The sequence below is a fragment of the Hyperoodon ampullatus genome (genome assembly GCF_949752795.1).
Source record: "Hyperoodon ampullatus genome assembly, chromosome: 7".
NCBI lineage: Eukaryota > Metazoa > Chordata > Mammalia > Artiodactyla > Ziphiidae > Hyperoodon > Hyperoodon ampullatus.
This window is the reverse complement of record NC_136920.1, coordinates 58,609,906-58,630,772: the sequence shown is the minus strand read 5'-3', so window position 1 is coordinate 58,630,772 and position 20,867 is coordinate 58,609,906. Positions and strand designations below refer to the sequence as shown.

At 38.0% G+C, this 20,867-nt stretch overlaps 1 protein-coding gene across 1 annotated transcript in view; it reads right to left on the bottom strand.

Moving 5' to 3' along the window:
- C2CD3 (C2 domain containing 3 centriole elongation regulator) overlaps positions 1-20,867 on the bottom strand; it is a gene marked incomplete at its 3' end in the record, with an annotated part of 122,970 nt that overhangs the window by 56,336 nt on the left and 45,767 nt on the right. Inside the window, exons 12-20 of the mRNA XM_079707983.1 lie at positions 18,344-18,462; positions 16,344-16,466; positions 12,446-12,940; positions 10,608-10,759; positions 8,121-8,367; positions 5,987-6,167; positions 4,104-4,287; positions 2,966-3,138; positions 1,745-1,868 (exon numbers count right to left, since the gene is read on the bottom strand). Coding sequence (XP_079564109.1) covers positions 1,745-1,868; positions 2,966-3,138; positions 4,104-4,287; positions 5,987-6,167; positions 8,121-8,367; positions 10,608-10,759; positions 12,446-12,940; positions 16,344-16,466; positions 18,344-18,462 — 1,798 coding nt within the window. The remainder of the gene's footprint in view (positions 1-1,744; positions 1,869-2,965; positions 3,139-4,103; positions 4,288-5,986; positions 6,168-8,120; positions 8,368-10,607; positions 10,760-12,445; positions 12,941-16,343; positions 16,467-18,343; positions 18,463-20,867) is intronic.

Here is a 20,867-nt window from a genome sequence, read left to right as displayed (position 1 = left end):
CATTATGATTAACTCCTACTCTTCTTTCAAGACTCAGATTAAGATATTTTGAAGGGTCTTGAATGCCACGTTGAGCAAGCAGGTTGCACCTTATCCTGTTGTGGACCACTACCCTAAAGTGGAGTGAGTACAATCTAGGCGGTTCGTAGGGTAAACTATTTGAGCATAGGAAAAAATTATTAAAACTTCTAGAGTTGTTATCTCATATATTAAAGTTTTACTACTCTCTGGTATATTTTATAGTGTATATATTAGTGTAGTAGTACATGAAGATGACTTATACATGAATAAGTATACACATATTTAGAGAGTCTGCTAAATTTTTATTTTTTTATTAATAGGAATGTAAAATTAAAATTAGGAGACCACTGCTACTGACAATGAGAAACCATCAAGAGTTTGAATATATGGGAAAACATGATTAAAAAACTGCCCTGGCATCTCACTAACACTAAGATGTTCTCAAGCAATTATTGGAAAAGTCTATTTGGAGAATTTAGTGAGGAAAAATATTAATTAGACTGAACATTTTACCAGCAACTTCAGTGTCAGATCTCACACGGAAGTAATCCCATTAGTTATTTAGTGACTATGAAGTTAAAGGTAAATAATCTGACTCTAAGTTGTAACAAGGGAAAAAGTTAAGGAGCACTTGCCTCTTTCTTGAACTCATGTCCAAAGTGAGCTAGTCTGCCTCAGGATCGTGATCTAGTTCTCCTTACTGGGCACCTGATATGTGCTGGAACTATGCTATGTGGTGGCGGGGACAGAGAGGAGTTCAGGCAGTATCTGTGTCTACAGGAACTCACAGCCTAGGTGAGGAAAACTAATGTATGCAAATAATTGAAACAGAGTGATATGTGCTGCAACCAAGGTGCTAAGAGACAAAGGACAAAGCACCGATTCTATCTACATGTAGGAGAGACAGAGGAAGGCTGCAAAGTCTTGAAGAAAACAGAAGCTTGTTTAGAGGACAAAAGGAGGAAGAACATCCAAATTAGAGAGAAGAATGAGTGAAGACCTGAAGGAGGGAAGAGAAGGCCATGCTGTTTATACACAGAAACAGTGTTTCGGGCAGAGAAAATAGCAAGACAAAGGCCTTGAGGGGAAAAAGAGCATGGTGTGTTCAGAAGTAATAAGAAAGCCAGTGCCTGGAGTGGAGTGAGTAGAGCAGCAACTACCAGGAAGAGAGGAGGTCATAAGGATAACGGGGTCGGATCATGTGGGGTCTTACAGCCATTTTAAAGACTATGGCTTTTACTCTGAATGAGATGGAAAGGCATTGGTGGGTTTTAAGTAGATGCGTGTCAAGACCTGATTTAAGTTTTCATAAGATCACTGGCTTCTGTATTGAGAACAGACTAAAGGGGAATAAGCTAGGAAAATAGGAGGTGGTACTCAGAGATTGAACATGAGAGACTATTGAGTAGTGGTGATTGGTCCTGGCATGGTTGGTGGGCATAGGGTCTGACCTTGGGAATAAGAGGGTAAGTAGGGTAGAGGATAAAATCGCTGGACAAGGTCAAGGAACTAAATTGCTAATAACAGTTAAAACAGCAAAATTTGCAAGTGATTTATTCACTTATATTCCTATATGCTTTCTTAAGAGAAAAAGAGTAGAGTTGTGTTTAATAAACTGGAAATTGTATGCAAGAAAGTTTTACGTTATTTGGGCATCACATATCATGTGGACTGCAGTGGAGAAAGGTTTGCTTTGAGAATTGCTTTTCTAAGGTGAACTTACTTGGCTGCTGCTTGCAAACCACAGGCTCTGATAATCTGGACTGAGATGCAGATGGCTCGGGATGCAAGAACTCCCTCTGCTGTCCTTGGAGTACACCTGTATCTTAGGCCCACATCCAGTAAACCTAAAGAATGAGGGCAAAAGGAAAAATGAAAAGAAGGTTGGTTGGAATAATCTCTGTTCTACCAAACCCCAAGTCTAGTCAGGAAGGAAGGAAGAGGATAAACACTATAATCCTAATGAACAATATGGGGCCTTAGCAGTGAAACAATCTGTCTGTGGTCAGAATCACATTATATTATTGTACTTTAGGATTAATAAAGCAGAACAGACGTCACTATTTTCACTTTATATCCAAGAAACTATGGCTCAGAGATTCAACTGCTTGCCAAAATCACATTAACTATCAGAGGCAGAACTTAATCCCAGTTATTTTTATAGAATTGAGATGGACTCTAACCTTTCTTCTTTTTTAAACCTTTAAAAGGTTTTTGCACTCATATATTTCTGTCACCCTCCTACTGCCACCACCTTAAACACCTTCACATGCCATCTTTTTATAAAAATTCTATCACATTTCAAGGAAAGCTTTAAGGAACAACAGAACAAGCTGATCAGTGAGGGTCAGGAGGAACAACTCAATCTTAATCATAGCAAGATAAAACCTTTTGTTTGGGCAGATACTCTCCAGTAAGAATGAACAGTAACTTGATTTAGAAGGCTAATTCTAGTTATTCATGATATATTTGGAGGGTGGGTCATACAGCTGGAACCATTAGGATATAATTCAAAACTCCAAATTCTAACTAATCCCTTCTAACTTTAAATCCTGACCTCTTCCTCCCTCACAGTGAATTCCCAGTTCATGCTGACTATATTCTTCTAATCCTACATCATGTTGCCTTGGAACGATAATTCTCTGAGTACACCTATATGATACTTAAGTTTTATGCCATGAGGGCTTATCAAATGCCTGCTGAAGTTAAAGGTGAGATGAGACAAGCAACGTTTATATACAAAGTCTACATAACTATGAATTTTCTAAAATTATATGCAAAATTTGCAGTGTATATTCTACACTCATTTTCTAAGAGAAGGTATCTCATAGTTTTTATCAGATTCTTAAAAGGGTAAGTACCACAAAATGTGAAGAACCACTAATTTATGAGAGAAAAGGGATATTTATATATACTAGGGAAAGATAAACTAGTCTTCAATTACCTGATGATTGGTTCCTTAGTCCATTCCTATTCTCAAGCCTGGGGGTTAAAGGGAGATTAAAGGTCTGCATTCCCACATCCTCACGGTGCTGCATGGTTACAATGGCACAGATCCTTGATAATGGCAAGGTTCCTTTGGCGACCATCTGGTCTCTCACATTAGGATAATAGTACCTGTAAGCCACAAAAGCACAAGCTGTCAGTTGAAAGAATAAGGCGGATGAATGATTCACTCTGCCCCAGGGATCAGCTTTCAGTATCTAGTTATCTTTGGTGCCTGATTGTTCTCTATTTCTGGTATACAGCTGTGGTTGTGTCTGGCTGGATTTACTGCCCAGTACTCGGAGGAAGAACCCCATAAATTATACCCTGTGTTCAAGACAAAGCCCAGCTTCTCACAGGTTTTCTGTTTGAGGAATCTGCATCTGGCTTGGCCCTTTGGGAGTAGCCTCTCCTGAGAGCATCCATCCTGCAGCACAAGTGGTTCTAAGTAGTGCAGTTCCAATCTCTTCTATGGCTTCAGGCCCATGCCCCTTAAATTTGAAGGGGTGATGTTAGTACCTACTCAATTTCCTCCTCACGCTAAAAGTATTTTAGTTGGTTTCTTGGGGGTTAGGATGCAAAGGGGGAGGTTAAACATCTGTATTCATGCCATTATCTTTCCTGGAAATCTGCCAAAGTCTGTGCCATGAGTGGAATTATATTTTACAAAGGCCACTCTTCTGGTGGTGGGAAGAATGGATTACAAGCAACGATTCTAGAAGTGGGGAGACCAGTTAAGAGGGTATTACAATAATTTAGGCATGATATAGTGAGGGCCTGAACTATACAAGGCAGAAAGAGAAGCAGAAAAAAGGTGACTGATACATTTAAGTGACAGTAGGAGATAAAACTAAAACTTCTCTTCCAAATGTAAGTAGTGGTTAGAAGTATGAGATACAACTGTTCCCAAGAGCCTAATAACTGAACAGATTTCAGTAAAATCTGGACAAGAGTCATTATCAAACCTAAATAATATTAAACAGGGCAGAAGGGGACTCTTTGCTTGCTTATAATTCAACCTGGGCTAATTAAGGGAAGGATGCTCTGTGACTGTGCACTTCCTTCCTAGGCACAGGCATGGGTTCTCCACACTGTACCTGCACCAGATTTCAAACTGGACTCCACCTCCAGGTACAAGCCCGTATGCAGAGAAGGCACTGAGTAGGTGCCTTTGCACTGGAATTCCAGCTGGCAACAGGAGAGAGTGACGGTGCTCACTATTAAAGATGGGGTCTGGAACGCAGAGTGTGGTTGCAGACCTGAAAGGCTTCAGAGTGAATCCTTTGGAAAAGAAAAGCAGTTCAGAATAGTCCAACACATCATTTAGTGTTTTACAGGGACTTCCCTGGTGGTCCAATGGTTAAGAATCTGCCTTCCAATGCAGAGGACGTGGGCTCGATCCCTGGTTGGGGAACTAAGATCCCACATGCCGTGGGGCAACTAAGCCCGGGCACTGCCAACTATTGAGCCCACGCACCACAACTAGAGCCCACGTGACACAACTACAGAGCCTGCATGCCCTGGAACCTGCAGACCACAACTAGAGAGAAGCCCACATATCGCAACGAAAGATCCCGCAAGCCGCAGCTAAGACCCGATGCAGCCTAAATAAATAAATAAATAAAAGAAGTGTTTTATATGTAGTTTTACAGTATGTTAATATCCAGTATTGTTCAATTTTATCCTCACAATACTCCTGTAAAGAAAACAAAGCAGGTATTATTTCTCCTACTACACAGATGAGGATATGATACCTTGATGTTACATAGTCAACCCAAAGGTCTTAGAGCTAGTAGGTCACAGACCTGGAACTGGAATCTGTATCTTCTGACTGTATTACTCCTACCAAGGTCCATTTCCCTAGCAGCTCTGGTCCCCTGAGATGCCATGGTAATACAGAAGACATTCCTTTGTTGGTAGACAACGTGTAAGAGTTCCAACTTCTTCACTTCCTTACCAACACTTATTAGTCTGTTTTTTAAAAAATTATAGCCATCTGAGTGTGAAGTGGTATCTTGTGGCGGTTTTGATCTTTATCCCCCAAATGACCAATGATGTTAAGCATCTTTTCATGTACTTATTGACCATTTGTATATCTTTAGAGAAGTGTCCATTCAGATCCTTTGCCCATTTTTAAATTGGGTTGTCTTTTCATTACTGATTTGTAAGAGTTCTTTATATCAATATATCCTGGATACAAGTCCATTATTTGAACCTCAAAACCAATACTGGCAGCACTTTCACGGTTATTCAAAGACAGGCTCAGAATAGCAGAAAATTTGAGTCACCCAACTTGCTCATTCCCAGCTGAGATCAAACAAGGTGACACTCTGTCTTCTTGTTTTAGCTCTCAGAGATGACCAGAGGGTGGGATGGCAAGGGACAGTGCAATGTAGTGCAGGGGCTCTGGCTCTGGGGCCAGTTGGACAAGGTTTGAATGCCAACCTTGGCACTTGTTAGTGGGGCCGCCTCAGTCACTAACACTCTGAACCTTGTTTTCTCTTCTGATGAGGATGAATTGTTTTAGGATTTAAGATTATGATCTATGTGAGATATGTATATGTACATATTTCCCCCAGGAGCAATGGTTTGGTATTCTCTTAATTCAGTGCTCTTGATGACTTTATAGAATATAACTACAGTGGATCATGAGAATCAACTGTATGTTAATAGATGATAAGAGTGAGTAGGCATGTAAATGATACAAAATGAGACAAAATGTAAATAACTGATGGACCTAGGTAAAGGGTATACAGAAGTTCTTTGTACTATTTTTGTAACTTTTCCATAAATTTGAAATCAAATCAGAATAAAATTAAAAAACAATTTAAGAAAAGTAAAAACTCAGGCTATCTCCTGTACTTCCCAGGTAAGGCTGGAAATACTGAGGAACATAAAACTGACTCAGGAAAAAAAATTCCTAAGCATATTCAATAAAAGAGCCACACAAGAATGAGAAAGCCTCATCTCCCAAACCTACCATTTTCAAGGAATTCAGGTCCTTTCAGCACACTGGGTTGCAAGTCTTGAACTGGAAAGTAGTACTGGACATAACAATCTGCTTCTCCCCAGACTGTTGCCTGAAGAGGAGCGAGCCCTTTAATCTTGTCTATAAGGAGTTCAAAGTGGTGCTCCATCAGTCCATTTCCTTGGTCCCCTGCCTATTAAATGAAACAGAAATACTGGGGAGCTTTAAAGAGTAATTTGTATAGCGTATTCATGCTTCTCTATGAAGTCTGAGAACAGACGAAGAAATAAGCATAATTGGCTGATACTAAAACAGATACTTAATTTTCATTATGTATAAATCTCACAACTGTTCACTGTAATCAGATCAGGCAGGACTTACTCTAGGCTGTGAGACTGGGTCAATATTAGGAAATCCATAAATGTAATAGAGTGCACTAATAGAGGAAGGAAAAAAAGTGACTATCTCGGGCTTCCCTGGTGGCACAGTGGTTGAGAGTCCGCCTGCTGATGCAGGGGACACGGGTTCGTGCCCCGGTCTGGGAAGATCCCACATGCCGCGAAGCAGCTAAGCCCGTGAGCCATGGCAGCGGGGCCTGTGCGTCCGGAGCCTGTGCTCTGCAACGGGAGAGGCCACAGCAGTGAGAGGCCCGCGTACCGCAAAAAAAAAAAAAAAAAGTGACTATCTCAATAAAGGCTAAAAAGGCATTTGATAAAATTTAATCAGATGTTCCTGATTCTTCATACACTAAAAACAGAAGGCTATTTCCTTAATAGGATAAAGAACACATATTTGAAACAAGTTTTCATTTACTTTATTATTATTATTATTTTTTTGGCCATGCCACATGGCATGTGGATCTTCCCTGACCAGGGATCGAACCCATGCCCCCTGCATTGGGAGCGTGGAGTCTTAACCCAGTGGTTAAGTGGACCGCCAGGGAAGTCCCTAATTATTATTTCTAATGAAGTTAGGAATAACACTGAGACTGTTTATTAATGGGGAGGTAGTGAATACACTGTTACTGAAGGCACTTCTACTACTAATATGATAACTATATAATAGAAAAAGTTTAGAGTCCATAACAAATAAACAATAACAAAAAAAACAAAACAAAAACAAAACCAATAACCTACTAATAGGTATTTTCTTAATAGTTCTTTCTCTGTTAGAGACATTAAATTTGTCATTCAGATTAAAAAACATAACATACTTAAATGGTGTGGACACTGAGACTTGGCTATACTAATAAAGACATCAAATGTAAGATAGAGGAGGACATGATACAGTGGATTTAAAGAGTCAGAAGACCTGTGTCTGAACACCAGTTCTCCCATTCTCAGCTGTGTGACCCTGGACAAGTAACATAACCTCTCTGATTCTGTTTCATCACCTAAAAAAGAGAATGACAATGACCTACCTCATGTAGTTGTTAGGGGAATAAACATAAAGTATGTCAATGTGCTTTCTCAATTGAACAGCACTGTACAGAATAACTTTTAAGTTATTAGTAGAAAAGCAAGGAACTTCACTTTAACTTTCCAACATGGATTTGGTCAAGAAACAGAATATTTTGCTGGTTTACATTTGGGATCACTCTTCATCTCCATCCCCATTTTTTCCCCCAGATTACCTTTTCTTTTTTTTTCATTGAGACTATTTTTTTAGAGCAGATTTAGGTTCACTTCAATTTTTTTAAAAAGGCAATTAAGTTAGTAAATTAGAGGATTAAGATCTGGTTGTCCAATTACATTTTCTTTATAAATTCAAGGAGCTCAGAGGGACACAGGTATCCATTTAAACAAAGAAAGAAAAATACCAATGATTCTTTTGAGCTACAGCAAGCATTGAAGTGCAAGTATGTTCTTTTTTTGAGCCTTTCACTATTGAAATAAGAATTTGGGGCAATGGTTTCATTAAAACACGCAAGATAAAATGAGATTACGGTGCTTGAAATTTGCTAAGAGAGTAGATCTTAAGTGTCCTCACCAAACACACACAAAAGGTAACTAGATAAAATGATGGATATGTTAATTAGCTTGATTGTGATAATCATTTCACAGCATATGCATGTATCAAAACATCACCTTTTAAGCCTTAAAATAAGATTATGTTTTTTGTAAACAATCAAGTGTTTAGTCACTACCATAGCAACAGATGCTACAGATGGCTGGTCCAGGAGATGGGCTGGCCTGGGGTTGAAGGGAGGAAGTGTTCCCTCTTCATTCTTTAATCTTTGCAGTGCTATTATCTGATCTGAAGAACCCATAGCTAAAAAGACTCGAAGACTCCCATTTTGGTGGCCTGAGAACACATCAATCACAGGCATGTAGCTGTCGACAGCAACAACTGGATACTGAGCATCAAGCAGCAGGCGAGAAATCTTGGGATCTCTAAAGGGAGAGAAATTGTGCATGAGTAAGTAACAGTCATCAATCATGTCATAGAGTTGCTTCATTTCTTACTTGGCTTGTTTTCTCAGTTTGTTAAAATGGATCTACAGGGACTTCCCTGGTGGCGCAGTGGTTAAGAATCCGCCTGCCAATGCAGGGGACACGGGTTCGAGCCCTGGTCTGGGAAGATCCCATATGCCGTGGAGCAACTCAGCCCATGCGCCACAACTACTGAGCCTGTGCTCTAGGGCCTGCAAGCCACAACTACTGAAGCCCGTGCACCTAGAACCCGTGCTCCACAACAAGAGAAGCTTCTGCAATAAGAAGCATGCGCACCGCAACAAAAAGTAGCCCCTGCTCGCCGCAACTGGAGAAAGCCCGCGTGCAGCAACGAAGACCCAACACAGCCAAAAATAAATAAAATATAAAAAAAAATTTTTTAAAACCCCAAAGAAAACAGTATACCAATTCCTCAAAAACAATTAAAAAAAAAAAAAAGGATCTACAACTAGAAAAGTAATGGTGGTTCAAAAAAATACATGATTCTATCCATAATCCATCAAATAAAAATGACCAGGCAGATAAGTTCCAAACTCAGCAATTTGACAGGCGGGGGGGACTGTGTCTAACTTATCTCTGTACCAGCATGGCCCCAAGGCTTGCTGAATAGCATTATTTTAGAGGCAGGCAGTGTAGTCAGCAGAAAAAGTATAGATTTTAGAGTCTGGCAGATAAGATTTGAGTAGTATTACAAATAATATCGGCCATTTACTGAGTACTTACTATGTGGTAAGCACTTTACAATGTTTCTATAATCTTTCTGACACAGCAAAGGTTGCTATTATCCACTATTCACAGATGAGAAAAAAGTCCAAATGCTCTTCATTACACCATGCTGAATCTCAGATCTGCCTCTTACTTGCTCTATGACTCTAAGTAATCAATATAAGTTTTAAAAGTCTGTTTCCACATCTGTAAAATGTAGGTAATAAAACTTCCATCAAAGGGCTGTTGTTAGGACTAAACTGAGATAACAAATATAAAATACCAACATGATAAGTGCTTAGTAACTGATAGCTATTATCACTTTATGCTCTCTCAGCAATGAATGGGGTCTAAGGAAATGAGAAGGAAAGGGGAATACCAGACCAAACTAATACCACAACAAAAAAGGGGAAAAAGCCAAAAGCTTACAGCTGACAATGACATCCATGATTCCAGCAGCACTCCTTAGCCTGACCAGGCTTCCCAATGTTACCATCATATAAGTACTTAACTGTTCACTGAAGGCTTACCCGTTTATTTTCTCACTGGATCCTCACAACTGCTCCAAGAGGGAGACAGGAGATCTGTCATCACCCTCATTTTACAGATGATGAAAACAAAGCCAGAGAGGCTGACATCTCCAAGTTAAATAAGTTTCCTCACTTGTATAATGGGGATGATGACAATACTTCCTGGGGTTATAGAAAGGCTCACATGACAGTGAGCCATTGCTAAACAGTGCCCACAACAGTGCTCTTTGCAAAATGTAAAATACAGCATTTAAAACACAGAACCATGAGAAGGCTGAAAGAGGTCAGTTCTAAAATAATTAAAGATCACTATCTTGAAACAAAAAATGAACAGTCTGTACTGAGGATAGAAATAATCTTCAGATAAATCAATACCCCATCTAGGTTTTGAGTAGTGATAAGCGAGGTACAGCAATCAAATCTGAAGGTCTAAGAAACAATGCTCAGTACAGAAATCTTGCAAATGGCTGATGTGAACAATACTAACTGAAGTTTGTGACAGAGAGATACACCATCAATATTTGCGGTGATAACTTGGCAGCTGAGTTTCTTGGTGAGGAGAGTGGACTACAGAGCCAGACTCTCTGGGTTCTAACCTTGGTTCCACTACTTACAATATATATGACAAGTTATTTAACTTTCCTGTGCCTCTGTTAACTCATGTGTAAAATAGGGGAAATAAAATTTACCTGCCTCATGAAGGACTGTTGTGGGGATTAAAATGACTTGATATATGTAAGGTTCTTAGCTTAGGGCCTAAAACATGGAAAGCAGTATCTGTAATACTGCTATAACATAGGAGAAAGAGTAGCAACTGTGGTGAAATTGAGAAAAGTCCTCCAAGGAATTATTGGGTTGTTCATGTTTGCAAACCACAAATACTCCTCTTCAGTTCATACAAAGTTAAAGATATAAAAAAAGAATACTTCAAAAGGTCCTATTTACTTGAATGACATGTAAAACTGATGGAGGGGGAGTTTCACCAGCCCGAGCAGCTTGTCCTGTCCTGGGCTCCGCACCTTATTCCAAGTTTCAATTACCATCACATTGTTCTTAAGCCTTTCCAGGCATTTGGAAGACAGAGAGACAGGAATCACCTGGGGAGAGGAACAGCCGGAAAAAAACAAAACCCCACATCTGAGACAAAGTATTAATTTATACTTTTATTCAACAAGCATTTACTAAAGCCTATTTGTGTGCCAAGCAGTGCTAGGAGCTGAAGACGTCAAAATAGAACCCACTCTGTTATCCTCAGTCTAAAGCCACAGTCTTGTGTTAGAGATAAACACATAAAGGCCAAATACAAAATGGCATGAATTCTCTGAGGACAAAACTCATATAGATAGGGCTTCTGGGACACAGGTAGGAAAAGAGGACATTCAGGAAATGCAAGTAGCTGAGCACAGCTGGACTATCTAGTGTGAACAGAAGAGTGGCCTGAGTCGAGACTGGAGAAGTATAGGTAGTCTTAAAGGGTCTTGCAGTCCAAACTTAGGGTTTGGATTCTATCCTGAAGGCTATGGGTAATCACTGAAAGGCTTTCAGCAGGAGAGTAAAATATTCAGGTTACTGTTTTAGAAAGATCATTCCTGTTGGTGCACAGAGGAAGAAATGGACAGGGAGAGACAAGAAACAGGACAGTCTGAAGGCTAGGTGGAATGAGAGTGAGGGTCTGAATGAAAGCAGTGGCAATGGAGTGGAGATAAGAGAATTTATTCCAGAGATAATTAAGTTTGCAACATCTACTGGATTTGGTAAGAAAGACTCAAGGACAACTTTTAGGTTCTGCTTGGGTTTCTGAGTAAATTATAATATGAATTAGGGCAGACAGGACGAGGAGGAACAGATTTGGAGGGAATAATAAATTCAGATTTGAATACATCTGAATTTCTTCTTCCATTTACACATCTTTATTGGATACCTGCAATTTGCCAGGTGATGTGTTAGGTGCCAAGAGGAAAGTACTTTTGAGATATCCAGGTGGTGACAACCAACAGGCAGTTAGACACAGAGATCTGAAACTACAGGGAAATGCCTGGCCTGAAAGAAGTGTGGATTTCCAAGTCATCTTCACACAACTGAAGCTATGGGAGTAGATGTGGCGACCATGGGGAAAAGAGGGTTGGTTTGGAAGAATGCCAAGGATAGAGTAATGAATAGGAACACTAATATTTAAAAGTAGGAGAGAGGAAGAAGTACTGGGATCACGACTCTTTTCCTAGTTTTCCTACTGGCTCAATGACTGAAAAAAAACAGTTCTTGTGTCAGGAAGAAAATAAGAGGAGAGAGTTACGAAAATCAAGAAAGGAAATAATCTAAGTGATAGCATCAAATTCTACTGAGAAATCAAGTAAGATGAGTACTGAAATCAGTGGAGGAATAAATGAGATTGAGGAAAAATAAATAAATAAAATAAAGAAGGAGAGACTGGAGAAACAGAAAAGAAAGAAGGAAGTTCAACTGATCAAAGCCCTAGAGGAAGCAGAAAGGAACAGAACTCAGAATTCAGGCAAAAGAAACAGTGGGAAACCATATCAACTGAGATAGAATAGAAAGAAACAGACACACACAAAGTTTTAAAATGTTGGCAACGTCTTTTCCTCTTCCCATACAATAGTGGGATTGGATCTGCATACCAGATAATTATAAAAGTACCTCCAGTCTGAAAATCCTCGTTGTTTTTTACGATGGAATTATGATTTGGGAAACATACTTCTCTCCCCTCCCCAACTCCTGCCTTCATCCTTAATGCATATGGAATGTTAAGACATGTACAAAGTTACCTGAGAAAAGTTAAAGACGGGTTTTGTTGTGCCCCATGCGATGACAGATCTGGTGACTTCTTCTGTGCTGAAGAGTTTGCAATTTAAATAAACATTGCATGATGGTTGTTTCTCAGATTCTCCAGTAATGAAATCTTTCCCATCTGGCACCATCAATAGCACATGCAACAGCAAAGCACTTTCTTTTGTTGACACATTTACCTGATTTATCAAATCGTGAGAGGCTGGCACAGCCGTGAAGGTTGAAGGACTTGGTACAACAGGACTTGGTGACTTTGGGGTGGGGAGCACCAAATTCTGTGTTTTCTTTACAGTTTCTTCATGAATTTGATTTAGGTTTTGTGGATTTTTGGTACAGGTAACATGTTGACTACGTTCTGGCAGTGTCTTATCTGGACTTGTAAGAGCACAAAGTGGGCTATGTTGGGTGTTGCTACTTAACTTTGTATTAACACCAGCGAAATCCTTGTTATCTATAACAAGCTCCACAGTTACCTATAGAACATAAAAGGAAGAGAGTTAATAGGAATATTTTCTAGAATCAGAATTTTGGAGCTAGGAGCAGCATCAGATTGTTAGGATATAAATTAATTCATCCTCAAATACCACAATAGTAGGAACACTAATAGACTGCACATACATCACCTTACCAGGACTAAGAAAAGCTAGGCAGATGATTTATTAATAATACAAGATGAGCCTAAAACATCATCTTGTGCCATAAATAAGTAAGTGCTCAGAAGAGAATGGAGACATATTTAAAGGATACAGAATCCAGTTGAAGGGGCTCTCACTGGACAAATCCAGGACAAGCTGAGTTTCAAAATGAATAATAATAGTAGTGGATTATAACCTTTTGAATAACATAAGAATCCATTAGTCCATACCAATATAAATAAATAAGGGAGAAGGGACAACTCTTCTATATAGTAGAATGCCAATTAATAAATGCACAGGGAATGATGGAGTTAATGGTGAAGTTAGAAAATCATATTCTTTCAAATATCATAGTAATAAGTGATTCAGATAAACCCCAAATGGAGGACATTCTACAAAGTAACTGGCCTTACTTTTCAAAAATATCAAAGTACTAAAAGACAAAGAAGGGTGGCAGAACTGTTCTAGGCTAAAGGAGATTAGAGAGAGATGACATTTAACTGCAATGGGTGTTTGCTTCTTGAGTCTAAGATACAAAACCGTGTAGTATTTCTGACACACTTCCACTTATTAATGACTGTTAATGGCCTATAATCAAACCCTACCCATTAGCTATGCAAATAAGAAGACCATTATGTAAACTGAGGTTAATTAATTGTTTAAAGGTTCATCCCTTCTTCAGAATTAGCTACTATGACCTTTAGCTCTATCACATATCATATGAATAAAGGTAATAAAATAAATTTAATTCATTAAAAATAACTAAATAAACGCAATGCATGATCCTGGACTGGAAAAAAAAATGCTACAAAGGGAAGTATTGGCATAGTTGGTGAAATTTGAGTATGGACTACAGACAGAATATACTATTGCTGTTAAATTTATCTTTATAACTGTACAGCATTATGTATAATGTTGCCTTTGTTCTTAGAAAATACACACAAGAAATTAGGGAGAAAGAGGTTTAATGTCTGTAACATATTCTCAAATAGTTCAGAAAGAAATTGTGTGTGTATGTGTATAGAGAGAGAGCGGGGAGGGGGACAAAAAGAGAGAGAAAGAGACAGAAGAGGTAGATAATTATAAAGCAAATACGACAAATAATTGCTGAGTCCAGGTAAAGGGTATATGAGTTCTTTGTACTATTTTTGTAATTTTTCTTTAAGTTTGAAGTTATTTTTAAAAGTTTAAAATGTTAAAAAGTAAAAAAGGATGTGGGATAAATGATGAAGAATGAAAGTGGTCACTATTACGAGGCTGAATTACTAGAGATAAAGGGGACGTGCAGCTCCTTTTATTTAAAACCCACAGCAAAGTTCTTTTGCTCTATTGAATATAGACAGCAATCTATTTAGAACAGTACTTCTCTCAACAAAACCAGGACAGAAACAATTTCTAGTCCATCAACTCTATTTATTACCCATTTCTGATTATAAACCTTGCAGTCTAGAATGGACTAGGAAAGCAGAAAATAAAACTTGGGTAGTGGAAGAATAATGTGATGTTAATTTTTTGCAATGGTAGTCAAACATGTTTTTAAAATTAAATGGTATCTATTACTAAGAAGGCCAGGAAGAGGACAGAGAGGGCTTCCAAGAAGAGGAAGCAACATGAAAATCAAGAACAAAAGCATGGATGCATAACCCAGCACAATACTTTAGCAATTCTTTACATAGTTTGACATGGCTATGGGAACAGGGAAGCTGGAACAGAGAAAGCTGCAGTGGTCAGCTGGGGTCATGTGGTATGCCCTGTGTTTTATCCTCTGGGTGATGAGGAGTCATGGAAATGTTTTATGTATGGCTGTGATGATTTCAAAAGCTTGCCAGTACAACAGGACAAAGCTATAGTGAAGCCACACACTCAAATTCTTCCACCTAACGGGAATGTAAATTGGTGCAGCCACTGTGAAAAACAGTATGGAGGTTTCCCAAAAAACTAAAAATAGAACTACCATATGAATGAGCAATTCCACTCCTGGGTATATATATGAAAGAAACAAAAACACTAATTCAAAAAGATGCATGCATCCCAATGATACCAGCATTATTTACAACTGCCAAGATATGGAAGAAACCTAAGTGTCCATCAACAGATGAATGAATAAAGATGACGTTGTACATATACAATGCAATACTATTCAGTCATAAAAAAGAATAAAAGTTTTGCCATTTTCAACAACATGGATGGACTTACGGGTATTAAGCTAAGTGAAACAAGTCAGACAGAGAAAGACAAATACTGTATCACTTATACATGGACTCTAAAAATACAACAAACTAGTGAATGTAACAAAAAAGAAACAGACTCACAGATATACAGAACTACTTAGTGGTTACCAGTGGGGAGAGGGAAGTGGGAAGGAGCAATACAGAAATAGCAGATTAAGAGATATAAACTATTATGTATAAAATATGCAACAAAGATACATTGTACAACACAGGGAATATAGCCAATATTTTATAACTATAAATGGAGATAATCTTTAAAAATTGTGAATCACTGTATTGTACACCTGTAACTTATATAATATTGTACATCAACTATACTTCAATTAAAAGAAAATGATTAGGGCAAGCTCTAAAAAAAAAAAATTCTTCCACCTAAGAAACTGATGCTTCTGAATAAAGGAAAGAACCCTCTCTCCGATGAATTACACATAGCATTCATCCCACCACACACAAACTCAGCCACTTCTCTCCTTGTTCACTGCCACTACTCTAGTCCAAACTATCAATCATTTCTTTTCTGGATGAACGCAACATTTTCCCTCCTGCACCTTACAATATTCTCTACCTAGTAATCTTTTAAAATGTAAACCAGATGTCACTTCCATGCTTCAATGTCCTTTCTTGGCTCTTAGGATAAAAGCTAAACCCTTTATTCTGACCTACAAAGCTCTGAGTGACATGGCTCCCGCCTGCCTGTCCAATCTCCCCTTTTTTTTTTTTGCGGTACGTGGGCCTCTCACTGTTGCGGCCTCTCCCGTTGCAGAGCACAGGCTCCGGACGCGCAGGCGCAGCGGCCATGGCTCACGGGCCCAGCCGCTCCGTGGCATGTGGGATCTTCCTGGACAAGGGCTCGAACCCTTGTCCCCTGCATTGACAGGTGGATTCCCAACCACTGAGCCACCAGGGAAGCCCCCTTCCTAGCACTTTTGTTGCCCTGTTTTAATATAAGTTGCAAGAGCAATAACACATGCTCCATAAATACTTGACTACCTGAATGTATATCTACATACCTTGAGGGGGCCAAGTGGAGTCTGACCATTTTCCTGTTGCACTGCAAGCTGGTCACTGAAAGAAAGCAGCTCAGACTGAATGACAGCTCTCAAAGGTAGTGATGCAGATCCAATGACTTCAGGCTGAGAAAAGAAGGAAAGAAAAAGTTTAGGTTAAAGTAAAGAGAAGCCACAGGGGACTTTAATTGAAGTGGCAACATATGATGACTTATAAAGGAATCCATGCTTTATGAAGTCAGTAGCTTAATTATTTGACTGAGGCAACTCTAAGTGGGAGCCCATATTCTGTCATTTTGGTCTCCCTTCTGGGTTTTACCAATTCTCTCTGGAAGATTAGAAAGGGTTTCATGAGTCACAAAGAGGTCAGAAGATTATCTTTTTCTATTTTTAAGAGTTAGTTTTTACAAAAAATGTTCAACTTCACGCTTAAAAATAAAGTGCAATTAAGATGATGTAAATGTTTGCCATTAAAGCTGGGAAAATTATAAAACATGCCTGATGCTATCAAGGTTATGGAGAAACATGGGCTGTCATATGTCTGAAGTTGGGAATATAAACTGGCAACATACTTCTGGATAGGAAATTTAGCAATAAATATAAAAAGCTTTTAATATTCATACTCTTTGGCCCAGTAATTTCACTTCTGGAAATTTATACTGAAGAAATAATAAATAATATATAAGAAGTTTACATACAATGTATATTTTAAAAGTTAACAATGAGAAATAACTATATGTTCAAAATCAGGAATTATTAATTATAGCACATTCCTAGAATGGAATAATATATAGCTATTAAAATGATGTTTACTAAAATTGAAATAATATGAACAATATTCGTTATGTTTATTAGAAATAGGGTATTAAATTATATATAGTAAACCTTCACATATTTATAAAATTACGTGGAAAAGATTTACATTTTTGAAAAAAATGAATAAAAATCCTCAGACAATGTTAAATTTTAAAAAAGCAGGATAAAAATTGCATATAAAATTATCCTAATACTGTCAAAGATTTACATATATAATGTATTCATTTGAAAAAGATAAAAGAGATACACATAAATATTAACAATAGTTATTTCTTGGTGATGAGATTACAGGTGATTTTTGTGTTTTAAAAATATTTTTCTATTAAAAACATGTATAATTCTTTTATAATCAGAAAAAAGCCTTAACTACGTGATTCAATGCAAATATACTGAAATGCTTATAGAGGTTGTCTTGAGGTTGTGAAATTATGTTTTTCCTTCTCTTCCTATTTTGCTATATTTTCCAAAATGAACTTGTATTATTTAGATCTCCTGAAAATACAAACAAAAAGAAAACAAGATGCATTCCTCATACTAGCCATTCCAAAGAGGTCAAAGATTATAAAAGCTACTCTTTTAATTGAAGTAAGTAAAAACTGCTCATGACATAGTTTGATTTCTGTTGTACCAGTTGCAAGTGGATTTTATAAACTTGGAATTAGCTGATAAAACTGCTACCCACATTACATTATTTTGAATATGGATGAATAACTTATGTATTCTGTCTGAAAAAAGAAAGCAGAGCCTCAAATTAAGGCTACTATCCTGTATCAATCCAAACAACCCTCCATAGCAGGGAGCATAGTAAAGAGGTTAAGAACTTAGGATCTAAAGACTCAGGATAGAGTCCTGGCTTTGTCTTTATTAGCTTGGGTGATCTTAGACAAGTTACTTCTCTAAATCTTGGTTGTTTTCATCTGTAGATTGAAGATAATAAGGTATCTAATTCACAAATTGTTTTAATGATTAAATTTGATAGTGTTGTTCACATAGAGCCTTTAGCATAATATCTAGCCTATAACGAATATCAAATAGAAATTTAAAATTATAATAAACAATAATCGTAAGTATTAATATTGTTTGAGCCTGGAGAATTTCCTAGTTTAGGTAGGAATATAATTTTAAGTATGCTCCAAATCCCAAGTGTGAATAAATGGTAAGGCAAAGGTCAAAATCACTTGAAGTACCTTTAACTGTGGGGTTTTCTTTCTGTAAATTTGGAAAGTAAGATTGGAATTCCACCAGTGTTCTATCATTGGGCCACCAAACTGTACCGGAAACACAAATCTCTGCTGGAATTTCACCACTGTAAGGAGAACCAGACACATAAGCACATGTCACACCACCCAACTAGAGCCATCTCATCAATCCATGCCTTGACACCACCCACCTCCCTTTCAAATCTAACTAAGATCTCTTTCAGGAATCCAGTCAGTGTAATTTCACAAAAGTGTTAGGGTTATTAGGACTGAAGGAACAGAGACAAAGAGAAAATCCTGGGTACAGCACAGAGAAGATAAGCAGGGCTATGTTGCTCTGCTTTGCTATGACAAATGAATGTCAAGCATAGGAGCACAGGATGTGTAAAGAGACATACCAAACACTTCACTGGGTGTAAGGTATGACCAGTGTTTTAAAAGACAAGTTGATAGGTAATGTAATGAAAGAAGGGGGCTGGCTGGATGTGGGACAATGAGGGATAAATGAAGAGAAGAACTGAATCAAAAACTGTAATAATGAAAATGAGTTTATTTTCTGGCTGAAGACCAGGGGACTTCTCCTGTCACACTTGTACAAGGTTCTAAGTACTGATCTTAGTTTGCAGTGTTAGGCAGAACGGAATCTGTCTTTTCATAGATGGAAAGGAAGGGGTTTCTGGTGTAATAGCAAGTGTAAATGGGATAAATTGATGGTAGTATCTGAGTCTGTGCTCACTGCTATGCGGATTTAACAGGTTTAAAAAAAAAAGGAATTTGGGGCTAGAATCATTTGATATGAATAAGTTCTGTTACTTACTAATGAACCATTTCAGCCACAATTTACCACCTGTAAAATGATCTTCCAGTCCATTCACTTCTAGACCCTGAAAATGGATCTGAAGAACCCACGCAAAAAGGCCCAGTTACAGAGAATCCACTATCTCTGATATTCATTCAAACTGCCCATTTGACCTACTGATCTCTATCCTTGCCATCTTACTTCTTGACTCTTTTTATTTCTTTTGGTACTCATGGGCAGGATCTGGGTCTTGCTATCTGGATCCATCCACAGGAACTGTTAACAAAAGGACTGGGCCCAGCAAGCGCACACCCACTAGACCAGTTTACCTGCTTATCCCACCACGGAAAGAGAAGTAAGACAACACCTACACCTCAGTGGTGTGCTGAGAGGATCAACTGAGGTAACAGATATAAAAGCACTTTAAAACACTATAAAATCTTTTATGTACAAACAGAACTGTATTTTCAACCTGGTGCTACTCAGATTTCTCCTTATTAAGTATGTTTTGGTACTATATTATTGTATTTGTCATATAATTCTCTGTTTCTCAAGCTCATTTTTTTAAAAGTAAGTTAAGGCAATAATGGAAGAAGAAATTCATGTAAATAAATTGCTAACAATATGCCAAAGCAGACTTTTTTAAAGTGTTGGAAGGGATCCTGAAAATAACTTGTCCTTTCCATATTATTGTTAAGAGAGGCCCAGAGATGAAAAGTCATTGTGTCTAGGGTCACACAATTAAGTGTGTGGTATAACCAGAACTAGAACTCATCCAATTCCTGGCTTGATGTTTATTCCAGATGTCCCATACTATCTTTCTCAGAAGGACAAAGGGAGAACTCAATCGCTGTGGCCAATAATAATACTAATGCATGAGAAGCAATATAGATGAAGAGCACACGATTTGGAATCAGAAATGTTCTAGTTCAAATTCTAGTTCTACCATAAACCAGTTGTGTTATCATAGACAAGTTACTTAACTGATGTATGCCTCAGCTTCCTCTTTCTTCATCTGTGTGTGTGTTTTAAAGGATTACATGATTAATATATATAAAACACTGAGTAGAGTTCTTGACACATAATTTAGTGCCCAATAAATGTGAGCTAGTATTAGTTACATACGACTTTAGAGTTTAATGCTTTTACATTCATTAGCCCATTTGACTGTCCATTAAGCCCCTGTGTAATACAGGCAGTTCTTGTTTTGTAGATACTATGTTAACTGAAACTCGTGCATATCAGAACTGTGTCCTTGCTGTACCTCAATTTTACAGATGGGGAATGTGAGGCTCAGAGAAGTTTTAAGGAATTCATAAATGTCCTGTAGGTAGAAGGAGGTAGAGGGGGAAGACCCGAGAAAAGAATCCAACATTTTTCTTTGCATTGGGGTTTGATAAAAACAGTTTAATTGCATATAAGCTCCTCAAACACATTGACTTCAGCCAGCAGAATCAAGTATACATTCTCAAATGCTTTTAACAAACCTCCAGAGCACCTTCTGTTGCTATCGATAATTTAAGCATACAGAAAATAAACATATGAAAAAATTTAAATGCCCTAATTCTTCCTTATGGTGATGGGGAAAGTGAAACAATGTACTCTAGTAAAAGAGTATATTAAATTACTTTAGGTGCTGTTTTTAAGGGTAAATAAGTATTTATTTTAAATGCTTGTGCTGCATATACTCACATCAGATGAGAAATGATACAT